Raw genomic sequence first — 13489 nt, 5'->3', positions numbered from 1 at the left:
GACGAGTTCTCCTTAGGCTGCCCGTCCTCAGAGAAGCTGCCCGCAGTCCTGGAACCTTCACTCCACCCCTCAGCTTGTCTCTGTGCAGCTCTTCCACCAAGAAACTGCCTAGGTCCTGCTCTGCACCTAATCGCCTGGCTATGCAGCCCCTCCTCTGAGGAGCCACCTGGAGCCCCGTACAGTCGCTCCGAGTCCCAGCGACCCGCTGCCCAGTATTCCGTGCAGTCACTCTAAGTCCAGGTGACCCGCCACACACCTTCTCCTCCTCCAGGCAGCTGCCCGGAGTTCCAGTGCGCAGGAGACCAAGCAACTCACTGTGCACCTCCTCCTCCCGACAAGCCGCCCGTAGCCCTAGTGCAGTCACTCCGAGTCCAAGCGACCCACCGTGCTGCTCCTCCTCTGGGCAGCCTCCTGTATCCCTGGTGCAGTCACTCCGAGTCCAAGCGACCCCGCCGCACTCCTACTCCTCCTCTGGGCAACCCCCTGGTATCAGGAGCAGTGCTCTGAGTCCATACAACTGGCTGCGTACCTCCTTCTCTGGGCAGCCGCCCGGAGCCACGGTGGGTTGGTCTGAGTCCAAGCGCTGTGCTGAGCGGCCTCCTCTACGATGCTCCCAGTTGTCCAAGTTCACGGCTCCCGTGGGGGGAGGGGTGTCTCATTGGGCAAGTCTACTTCACAAAGTTCCCTGCGTTCCGGGACTACCGCCCCATCCGGGACGCCTCCCCAGCAGGAGAGACCACCCGGTGACTTTGAATTGGTCCCAAGTCTCTCAATATCTCTCTTCTTTGAATCCTGAGTCCTGGAGCAACAAGAAATGCAGCCACCCTCTAGTCTGCCACTTGAAAACACCAATATATTATATTCTTTAGGGGAAAAAAATAGTGACCATGGAGAATCCTGAAGTTCTGCTCATAGGTGTATACCCAAGAGAATTGAAAGCTTGTTCATACCAAAACAGCTACATTATTCATAGTAGCTGAAGAGTGTTAGCAACCCAAAATGTGTATCATCTGTGAAAAGGAAAATAATTATGTGGTATGTGCATGGAATGGAATATTGGTCATAATAAATGAATGAAATACTGGTACATCCTATAATATGAATGAGCCTGGAAACATTTTACTGATTGAAAGCAGCTATGTAATACATGATTCCATTTATATGATATGTTCAATATATACAAATCAGATTATTGAGTGCCAGACACTAGGGAGGAGAGACTGGGGAATGACTCATAAATGAGAATGGGTTTTTTTGGTTTGTTTTCGTCTGGTTTGGGGTTTTGTTTTTGTTTTTATTTTGGGGGTGTGATGAAAATGTTTTACATTAGATAGTAGTGATGGTTCTACAATTCTGAGTATACTAAAACTACTGATTTATTTTTTAACTTCAAAAATTGACTTCACAGAGTTCATTAGAAAAATATTTTACGGAATAGTTAAGAAATTGTTGAATAGAAGAAAATGAACACTATAGCATTAGATAGTTAAATGTTTATTAAGAGAATAATTAAAACTATGGTACTGTTTCAAAAATAAATGGATAGAATACAAAACCCAGAAACAAATTCCATTACATACTATGTACAGATTTCATTAATGATGACTATGGCATTTCATATAATTAGAGAAAAGAGTCTTTGTTCAATTTACGGTGTTGATAAAAACTTACTTTTTAAAAAGAATATTTTTTCTATATATATATATTTTACCTCATATTACATAAAAAGAATAATAGTTGTAGGAGTTGGAGTGTGTTGAAGCATAGAGAGTTGCTGGTACAAAGTTTCATTTAGGATAAATAGTTTTGGAGATCTGTGTTATTTATAACGTATTTCGAAATTGCAAAGAGTAGATCTTAAATGTTCTAACTCTGACAACTATGAGGTGATCAGTTAATTAGCTTGATTGTGATAGTCATTTCACAGTACACACATAAAACATTACATTGTACACCATAAATATACACAATTTTTATTTGTCATTTGTATCTCAGTAAACCTGGGGGTGGGGAAAAGGATTTAAAATCAATTGTAATTATATTGAGAAAAAATATTTACAGTATGTGTGACAAATTGAAACTTTATCTCTTTAATTTATAAATATTTTAAAAACTAAAAAATGACTTACAAATACAAAATTAGGTAACTCATAAATGAAGAGAATTAGGCAAAATAGGTACTTTATAAGGAAGAAACAAAGGAAAAAATAAGCATACAAAAATATTTAGGCTTTATGATAATTAAAGAAATGTAAGTTAAATGAAACATGGTTTTTTTACTTAGTAAATTAGTGAAGATTAAGGTATTGATGAAAAATTTAGGATATAGGCATTAATGTACTTCCAATAGAAATATAAATTATATAGCATTTCTTGAGGGTACTTTGACAATATATATCAAAAACTTACACAATTGTTCTCTGTTCCAGCAAGTATACTTATAGAAATTTCTCCTAAAGAATTAGATATGCCCATGAATTTATATATAAGAATATTACTTATATGAGTAGAAATAACTAGGGGAATAGTTAAAATTGTGCTATCTGTAGGATAAAAATTTTCAAGTGTTAAAAGTATATTATAAAATAATATTTAATGCCATGAGAATGTGCTTATAATTTAAGTGGAATAGAATGGGTACAAAAGAATATCCTGAATTTGTGTTAAAAATAAACTCTTTGAGGGACAGTGAACTGAAATCAATTTCCGTGCATGTATGAGATTGTCAGGATGAACCCAAATACTATGTATAACCATTAAACTCTAATTAAATAAATAAATAAATAAAACCTCTTTGTAAAGGCATGAGTAGGAAAAAAAGCTGAAAGATTGGCTATATGTCAAAGTGTTAAGAGTAGTAATCTATGGCCCATAGGATAATAGGTTATTTTTGCTTTTTAAAAATATTTTTTATTTAAATTTTTTATAATAATTATCACTTTTATAATTAGATTGAAAACTAGAAGTTGTTAAAAAATGTACAAAACTGATGACGTGTATTTTCTGTAGTCTTTCATTTTAAAACTGTTATTCCTCTAATTCATAGCCCTGCTTCTTTAGTTTTCTTTTAGGTTATTTACTTATATTTTAATATGGAAGTTAGAAAAGAATAAGTTCATTTCAGGTGTATCACATAAAGGCATTCATTTTGTCAGTTTCTTAGATTTAATCCCTATCTTTATATGTCTTCAAGATTATTTTAAAGTAATTGATTTGTTTTTGGTTATTGCCTTTATCTGTATACCTTTCCTTTTGGTAACAAAATGCCCTAAAATTCTTGTTAAAGTTTCTACTTTGGATTAATAATGCATCCTTATATATCTTAAGGAAAAGGATATGGTGATTTTTTTCTTAAACAGTGTAAGATTGTTTTTTAAGAAATTAAATCTTGTCGAATATCTTTTACCTATGTTCTTTTTTCCTCAAAATTAATTTTATTTAAAAAAATTTTTTTTAGTTGTAGATGAACACAGTATCTTTTTATTTTATTTTTATGTGGTGTTGAGGATCAAACCCAGAGCCTCATATGTGGGAGACAAGCACTTTACCACTGAACTACAGCCCCAGACCTTAATTTCATTTTTAACATAGAAATATTCTGTAAGAAATAATCCAAAAATTTTTCACGGCATATAGGTTCATTTTAAATAAGTGGAGTATTCTTTTTCAATCCATATTAAGATACCAGGCTAAAAGTAAAAAGCTGCTGTATTTTAGCCTCATGTCCTGCAGGTTGATTCTTCAAAAAAAATGTAATGACCTTAAAATTAATTTTTTTCCAGGTGGAAAGTCATCTGGTACTATTTTTGCTCCCCTTTTAAAATCAAAAATATCATCTCATTTTCCATTTCTCAGACTCTTGAGCTATTGCCTCTTAATAAATTTAGATGGATTAATAAACTGATTAGGACTTTCAGGAGATGTTTAAAACACGTCATTGATAAACCCTGAATATCCTACTTGGAATCGAGCTTACTCCTTTGTACTTGTCACGTCTTTCATTAAATTTTTCATTCATTCATTCCTTTGTAAATATGTATCCACTCTGATGACAGTGGGCATGGGGTAATGGACACACGAGTTAGAAATGAATAAGCATCTTGCAGAGTTTAAAAACAAATTAAAGCACCTTCAGAATTTAGTGTGAATGAAGACATGCAAAAAAATTTTCAGTGTATATGGTGGATCATAAAAGTACTATGAAGGTTCAGAAGAGAGAAAGATTTGTAGGGAAGAAAGGGCTGTGTGAGGAGTGGAGAGGATATCATAGTACAGAAGGTATTTTCTTGGAACCTGTGACAGACAGGTTAAGGCATCATTTGACATCGTGCTGTCTATTATTCATTGTTGACAAGTGTATGTCTGTTTTTCTTTAGTTGGTCTAAAAATCCCCAGATGGATTGTGGTGGACCCTTGATAATTCTGTTCATTGTTCAAAGTTCTTGGCTTCCTGTTGAGATAGTGCCAAAACTTTCTTTTCTTTCTCCTCTCCACCCCCAACAAATGCTGCTTTTGTTTCTTTCATTCCATTTGAAATTCTTTTATTTACGGGATTGGTAATACAAAGATTTGAACAGTTTACTGCTGAATTTTATTTCATCTACTTTAAAGGTCATTTATCATTGATGGTGAATTTGAGACAAAATAGTCATGAGCCCTTACCAAATCCTATATTCACATATCATGGTTTGTACTAAGCTCTTAGAATTAAGGAGTGAACCAAAACAGGTGTGGTGTCTGACTTCATGGCACTTACAGGTAATAGAAGAACAGATAATTACATTAGTCTATTGTTGAACATATACAGTGTATATTCATGTATATTAGATATAATACATATAAATGCAATAAAGTTTATATCAGATTAACTTCTGTGTTTATATTTTCCTTCTATATTAACATACTTGTAAGTAACTTCTTAATGTTTGATGTTATTTTAAAATTTGACTTTTCTCTAGGTGCCTATCAGAATGTAAATAGTCAAGGTCAAGAGAAAGAATGACCAGTCCTTTGATTCTGTAGTTTTAAAAGAAATTCCTATAACTTTATGAGGAAAAGAGATACCAGCATGCATTAAACTTCTAAATGACAGCACTGTGCTAGATAAGGTATACAAAATATTGGTGGGAATGGTATTGTTAAAAAAAAAAGAGAAATCAGAGGTGCTAATAGAGTAGAAAAACCTTTGGAAATTCTTCTCATTTTCCTTTTTTCTTCCCTCAAGATTCTTCTTGATGAACTATCTTCTACTAAACATTGGGCATCCATGCATGTTTCAGACCACAGTGGATTTCACTACCGCCAGTTTTTGTTAAAATCTTTGATTAATCAAACTGTGATAGACAGTTCTGTGTTGGAGAAAAATCCTTTGAGAAATGAACCAGCCCTAGTTCTTCCAAAAGATGAAGAAGCAACTTCTTCAACAGAGGAACTAAGGGTAAATCTTCCCCATCTCCTTGAAGAAGAAGTGGAATTCAGCACAGATCTTATTGATTCTTACCCAGGACATGAAACCCTTTGGTGTCATAGGTAAGAGAAGAGAAAAACCCATTTCCCGCATGAAACTGGCAAGTCCTGATGAGAGCTGCAGCAGGTGTTACATCTGACTTCTGCCTGTTTGGGTGTTCATGGGCATCTGATTTTGGATCTTTGCCTATATGAATAAGAAAGGGTTTGTGTTCCTGTATCATTATCATTAACATGAAGTTAATGCAGATCTTTACCTATGGCTTAGGACAGTGGTAGTCAGCTTTTACTTTGCAACAGAATAACCTGTGTTACTTCCAAAATAAAAGGAAAACAAGACTAATAAATGTTTGTGGACTTCCTCTTTGGAGACCCTAATATTTAGCATATCTGAGGTGGAATGTTTTCATTTGTTTTATTGTTGTTTAAAAAGAAAAAACAACCAAAAATTCTGGACTGATCATTTTGATGCATAGTCAGAATTGAGACTATTAATTAAACCCTGAGAAAAAAGTAAGTTTTATTATTTTTTTACTCTAATGATCTGCAAATTAAGTATAATCTCTTGACACTTTATTTAAATGTTAAAAATTAAAGAATTTCTCTGGGAAGCAGAGAACAACTAGTAGAAAGGTGCGAAAGAGAGTTAACAATTATTAAGCTGAGTTTTGAGTATATTCAATGTTGAGTAAATTTCATGTTGGAGTGAGGCCCAGATACGTGAATGCCCTTCATTTACTTTGGATTTTCCTCTCTGTAGGCATCCCCAACTTCATAAAGACAGATTCTACTTCAGTCTGTAGAATTCATTTTATAAATATAAGGCTTGTGTTAGTCAGGAAGTAGGCATTTTAAAAGTCTGTATATTAATAAAATTACTGAAATCTACCCTTGTCCAATCTAATATTTGTTGTAGGCTATTTGAGGAGATGTGTTCAGCTGCTAATACATCCTCAGCATATTCAGAAGATTAACGACAATCTCTCCTTTTTAGCATCTTCATGAATAGAGAATTCTCTTTTATATATGTGTGTGTGTGTGTGTGTGTGTGTGTGTGTGTTTGATACTAGGAATAGAACCCTTTATCTCTGAGCCACATCCCCAGCACCTTTTTTCTTTTCTTTTCTTTTCTTTTCTTTTCTTTTTTTTTTTTCTCATTTGAGACAAAGTCTCACTGAGTTGTTAAGGTTGGTCTTGGGCTTGTGATTCTTTTAAAGACCTCAGCCTCCCAAGTCAGTACAATTAGAGGCATCCACCATCAAGCCCAGCTAAAAATTCTCTTTTAAAATCAAGACACCCTTATTCCACATTTTCAAAAGAGAAGATAGTGACTTGAGGTTGTTTTGATATTGAAGATTTTTCTTCTCTTTTGTATTTATTTAGGCATATCAGTGGCAAGGCTTGGGACTTAAAAAGTATTCACGTCAAGATGAATATTGGAGTTAGAGAGTGAGGAGAAGGGAGGAAAAAAGTTGGAGGACCTATGTATTATATAGGCCAGTTTTCTGCTGATTCATTACATTATCCTTTGTTTTACCCTCTATAAAATGGATACATTATATGTTCCTTATCAACTTCAGAATATCAGGGGAAATAAACAGAATTATCTTTTAAGGGGTTAGAGTTGCTAATATGGATGATGAGATATAACAACTTAGAAGCTATGTAGTTCATCATATTGTCTATAGGAAAGGTGCCCCCTACCCAAAATCAGTATTTCATTGTAATAAACAGTTCCAGGTGATTTTTAAGGACAGGAGAACTGCCTTTTTAGAGGAAGAACAGAAAGTGTATCTTTTAAAGTGTTTTGCTCAGAGCTCAACACAGATCCACTACATGTGGATGTTTTAAAACTAGTGATGGATTTATATACAAGATAGGTCAGTTGATTTGTAGATAATAAGACCAACTGCAACAGATGTGTAATTTTAATTAAAAGGATTGGATAAAGGCTATGGAGTAAGCAGCTAGATGAACCCTTTAATTCCCCTCATTTCTAGAATCGCTTGTCTTCTAAGATGTCCATGAGATTAGTTTTCTATTTTGTTTTACATAATAGCTTATGGCAGATATTCATTGGACTAAGACCTATTTCTACTTTCATGCTAAAGTTACCAGAAAGTAATAACTCCAAGTTATTGTTAACATCTCAGTAAATGCTTATTGGAAAAAACCTTTTAGAATAGTGTTCTTTCTCACAATTCAGTAAGCTCCAGTATTTGTCCAAATACCCAGACTTCATGTCAACCGTTTTCCCTACTTCCCCCTGTTATCCTTGGGTTATGAAGTGGGTAGCAAACTCAGTACTTTGTATTTGTTGATATGATCAACTTTTTTTTTTCCCCCTGAAAAGCTTGACTTTGTGATGAGATTTTTTTTTAATTCTCTTCCTCCCCCCTCCTTCATCACAGGCGTCATGTTTTCTACCTTCACATCACTTAAAACGGTAGGTTTCCTCACAGCATGACCCAGCTGTCACCTGCAGACAGCCCTGGCGAGACTTTGAGTGACTTGCACCTCATCCCAGCAGATCCTCGACTGTCTCAGGCAATGGAAATAGATGGACTGAATGACTCAAGCAAGCAAGGCTATTCCCAGGAAACCAAACGCTTGAAACGAACCCCAGCTCCAGATTCTTTGGGCCTAGAAATGGAGCACAGGTTCATTGATCAAGTATTGTCCACTTGCCGGAACATAGAGCAAGCCAGGTATGCCAAAGCATACAGGAAATGGCTAGTCACTTTGAGTCAGTGAAAGTGGATTAATCCTATAAGGGTCCCCTTTTAGTGCAATATTGCTTTCCTTTCTTATTGACATAGTTGCATGGACTGTTTGTTATCACTGGCTAACTATGTGTTCCTCATCTGTAGGTTAAAAGTCCATAGGAAACCTTTCAAATTTTATTTATTTTATTAAGAACTGGCATTCCTTTGGGGATCAATAATTGTATAGCTCCTTCCTACAAAAAAGTGAGTCTTAAATTTTTTCTTTTAACTCCTCATCTTTTGTATTTCTATATATGGGGCTTCTCACTCCGTTCTTATAATTGGTTCACATGTGCATCCACCCACCTCACTTTGATTGCTATATAGGCAGATTTTTTTAAATTAAAAATTAATGTTGTAGTTCAGCTTATAAACATTAACACAGATGCAGAAGAACTTAATTTATTTTCAGAATCAAATGGCTAGATATTTGGATATATGAAAATATATATCAGTTCTGTTTTTCTAGCACGTTCTACTCAAGTTACAAACTACTTATAACCAAAGTCAGAAGTATTAAAAATTTATATGAAAAAATGCTTCCAATGTAACCCATTTTTAAATGGTTATTTAAAAATGAAATCTAATTTAAGAGTTTATGTAAGTGTAGTACTGGAAATTATTTTTATTACTAGCTTTGATAGATTGTTTTTTACCTCATATTTGGTATATGCCAAAACAGTCATATCAACCCTGATAAAATAAATTTTTTTTAAAAACCCAGAATGCCATATTTAGTTATTACTACTTTTTTTCTTCTCAAAATCATTCATGGAAAATGGGAGAAATATACATAGAAATGTATTCATAGAACCTCCTTTTTAAAAATTTAAGTTATTGAGATTACACTGGATAAACTACAAATTTTTTGTGGACTATGAAAAGTTCACTGGCAAAAGCCAGGGGGAAAGAATAGTTAGGAGATTAATTCTTCAGTTTTTATTCTGAAAATAAAACAGAACACTTTGATACTGGATTTTATCAGGGATGAGGTACCAAAGTATCTACATTAATGCTGTATCTTACATTTTCAATAACAAGGGCTGAGTTTTTCAGGTTGGTGAAGTGGGGATGGGGAAAGGGTCAGTTAATGTTTACTTTCTTATTATATTTTCCCCTTTGTAAATTGTCTGTGTTTCTTCTTTCCATATACCATTTCTTTATTTTACCACTCCATTCCATATTTTTTGGTCATTTTGATTTGTCTATAATTCTCTTCTTATTTCAGGAATGCCTACTGAAGATATTATCTTCTCTATTTCAGTAAATTTCATGCCCGTCTATAAATACACAAACACACACACACATACAGGAAATGCAAATAGAAACTGCCCCTCTAAAAGTTCCTCTAATGATAGAAGCTGTTTCTTGTCCTACATGTATACAAATGTGAGTAATAGTTGTAGAAATAAGTATGACCACCATGCTTTGCCTCTTCTCCTTTTTACTTGCTTAGTAATCTGTAGGGTGGGGAGAAGGCTATAGGGAAAGGCAGATCTCTCCTCTCTCAGTCTTGTGACTAGCCTGGATTTGAGTTAGAAGTATTATTTTAAGGGAAGAGGAATAAATCCTTTATTTGAGTATCATGACTTTGTTAAGTGATAGACTGTCAAACTGAATGATACACTTGTAAGAACAACAGGAAAATTATCTAGCCTGGCCTCAGTAGACAGATGTTGCTCTTATCTCTTGGGGCAAAAAGTACCATTTTTATAGTTCATACAATATTTGAGAAAATAATTGCCATAATGAACTTAATTCCACAATCCTTTGTGCACAGAACTTATTTCGAATCAGATACCTCAAGGTCTATGTAAATTTCTATGGATAAAACCCAGTAGATTTGTGATTTTCAACTCCAGTTGGGGTTGGGTAGAAACTACACAGAGACAACATGGGAGGTTCCACACATTCCAGTAATACATGTTGCCAAATTCTGGCTACTGTTTTCCCAAGCATCATTTTTAGTATCCTAAGTAATAGGGCTTCTTTGATGTGAGTGCAACTACTTTGATGTGAATACATGTCAGGACATGAGTATAGATAATATCCTATGAACATTAGTTAAAATTTTATAGTGCACCATGCCTTTTTATACCTTTTGCCCAGTATCTTTGTTGTTAACTGCTCAACCCACCTCTTTTGGAAGCCATGCTGTCCTTTAATATACCTTGGTCTTATTTTCTTAATACAGTTTTCAATAGAGAATGAGAATACAAACATCCAAAGGATACTGTTAGTATGTGATTTTTGTATGCTACTTTATTTCTAAAAGTTGCATTTTCAAGTGTTCGGTGGTAGGCAAACTTAGAATTGCTCTGTATGGTTTTTTTTTTTCCCCAAGTGATTGACATTTAAACTGACTAGCATGATAATGTCTTTGCCTAAATGAGCTCATAAGGTAGAAAGAATATGTCTCTTTTCAGGGACTTGTTAGCCTTATTTTTCTGCAAATATGTAGTTGTTAAAAGGGAAAGATGGTTTAGATTTGACCCATTTCATCACACTTTCACTGTAAGAATAATAGGTCATCATCCTATGGATCCAGAATACTACTGACAAGCAAAAAGCAGTAGGTAACTAACACCTTCATAACACTCTTCACCCTGCCTTTTTTATGTATACCTATTTTGGTAATGTAGTATTTCCAGACTCCATTGTGTGCCTTGCTTATTGTGAGGACTCATTGACCATTTATTAAATGAATGATTGATTAACTGAAGAAAGGAAGGGATTGGTCATGAGTGATGGATAGAGTGATGATTGAGAAATTAATGGATTTGAATAATACTTAGGGAGAGCTATTGCATGTAGAATAAGTTAATTTAAATTTGTTTTTTTTCATTACTTTGTTTAAAGTCATTAAATCCCAGCCAAGAAATGCAGCTCTAGAATTATCAGTTAGCTGTACTTTAAACTACATTTAAAAATCACAGAAACCCACTTGCATTAAGAATATTAATTATTTACTTATATAAGGACACATCTTATATACAAAACTTGAGCCCTTTGATGGCAACTGAAGAAATTCTTTGATTTCAATGACTTGTTTATTATATCTTTGTGAATAGTTATTTTATGCTTCTTTTATCCCCACTGATTTGAACTGTGAACCTTTTAATTATTTTCTAAACCTGTATTAGTTGTTTTTTAAACTTAAGGATCTGATAAATATTAATATCCACTATTACATCTTTAGAAACTCCAGCCCCAGACCTTCAGTCATACTTCTTATTCTTCTAATACAGTTCTGATTTAAATTAAGAGCAGCATTAATTTTTCCTTTTTTTTTTTTTTTTTTAAGCAGTGCTAGGGATCATACTTAGATTCATTAATAATTAGTGGGTTAGGTGTATACAGGTTGTCACCAAAAAGCACTTAAGTCTTCAATTAAGGACTTAGGTGATATGTGGAAACGTAAGTTTTTTAATTTTTATGCAGCATCTGTAGGAAAGCATATATATTTATGTAATTTTGATATGTTCAGTTCATACTAATTTGCATTTGGTGAATGAATGTGTGTGTGTGTGTGTATGTGTGTGCATGTGTGTGCGTGCATGTGCACGCGCTGCATGTATAGAGGATCTGTAATATTACTACAAAAATTGTCAGTCTTATAATTTTCTCTCATAGCACCAGATGGCATATGACATGGGCTAAATGCAATTTAATAGTGGAACTACACTTGCTATACAACAATCTCTACTTGAGCTCCCCTGAATTATAGAAGATGCTGAAGATTTAGTTGCAAGAGAAAGTAGAACATGGTGGGGGGATGCAAAAAGCTGTTATAAGTTTACTGTTATTTTCTTACTAGAAAATTATGGTTTAAAGCTAAGATACTTAAAATATGCTAAAATGTTTGAACAACATTATAACACCTAAACCTTTTGTCTTTCCAATGAATTTCTCAAATAGAACTGCAAACTCTAGCATTCTGTGTGCTGCTGCCTCCTTATGCTCTATAATGAGCTCCTATTTGAGATGTGTGTTGAGGCACTGGAAAGTTTAGGCAAATACAGTATCATAAAGACAGAGTAAGAAAAATCAACCCCAAGAATTCTACTTTCTGTCACACAGTGTCTTTTTAAAAACAACTGTACATACTGTGTTAATTTGAGTGCCTTTCTTTCTTGGGGGTGGGGCATTAAACTCTAATGTTTAGGTAGAAAACAGCTGAATATGACTCATCTTTGTATTTATTCCCTTTGCTAGTCGTAGACCCATCTCATCCTTCAATGAAATACTGATACAAAAAAGTAGAGTCCTTTATTTGTATTTCGTTAGTTCTCATTTTTAAGTACCCTATAAAGAATGAGTTCTTTCTGTCTAGCAACTAACATTTTGGGGATGCAGGCATTGCATTTAGAGGTTTATGTGTGCACAATTTGAGACAGCCTAAAACCTGTGCAGACAGAGTTCAAAGGGATACTGGAACCCCTCCCTAAAATAAATGCCAGATGGTTGTCCTAAATGAATACTCTGCCTTACTTTAAGGACCTTCCTTCCCTCCCACATTCAGGCCTAATGTAGGAGAGTTGAAAGGGGAAAAAAATTTTTTTTTCTTTATGGGGAGGGGTCACATGTCAAAAGAAAAGACATAAATTCTGAGGTGAAATTTTAAAATGTATCGTTTTACATATTTGTTTATGGGGTAGGAATTTCACATTTCATGATAGCAAATAATTATCCTTTATTATTTCAGAAAAATATATAATTAAGCTTCCAAAGTGCTTTACAGAGAATTCTCAAATAATATATTCTATAGGCAGCAATATGCTTTATTCAGAGTGGAGACAGAAAACCAGTATATCCATTGTGGATCTGAGATCAGAGGGAAATCTCAGGCTCCCAACTTACACTTCTCTACTCTCACCAGGCCATGTTAACACTGTAAAACCAAACTCTTTGCTTAAAAAAAAAAAAAAACAAAAAAACAAAAAAAAAACATATATATATATATATATATACACACACACACACACACATATATATATAAAATCAGTAGCTTAGTCTGCTGGTAAAATGTGCTTCCAAGAATATTAGCTGTATATAGTTTGGGCTTTCTGGATAATAATATCCACAAAGCTAACTCTGATTTTTCTTGTATTAGTCTATTGTTCCTCAGGGCATAGGAGATTTAGTTCAATTTAGGACAAAATTTTATATTCAGTGGCAAAAAAAAGGCAAAATATGCTAATTATATTACTAACTCTTAAAAGTTTAGTATATATAGTATTTTTTATAAATCACTACCA

The 13489-nt window shown here is 34.2% G+C and overlaps 1 protein-coding gene across 1 annotated transcript in view; it reads left to right on the top strand.

Annotated features, from left to right (window-relative positions):
- Ptar1 (protein prenyltransferase alpha subunit repeat containing 1) overlaps positions 1–13213 on the top strand; it is a 58713-nt gene extending 45500 nt beyond the window's left edge. Inside the window, 2 exon segments of the mRNA XM_047524638.1 lie at positions 5225–5529; positions 7878–13213. Coding sequence (XP_047380594.1) covers positions 5225–5529; positions 7878–8220 — 648 coding nt within the window. The 3' untranslated portion in view covers positions 8221–13213.
- The last annotated feature ends 276 nt before the right edge of the window (positions 13214–13489 follow it).

This window comes from Sciurus carolinensis, chromosome 14 (genome assembly GCF_902686445.1).
Source record: "Sciurus carolinensis chromosome 14, mSciCar1.2, whole genome shotgun sequence".
Taxonomy (NCBI): Eukaryota; Metazoa; Chordata; class Mammalia; order Rodentia; family Sciuridae; genus Sciurus; species Sciurus carolinensis.
The sequence above is the reverse complement of the archived record's forward strand: the minus strand, read 5'-3'. Positions and strand labels throughout refer to the sequence as shown.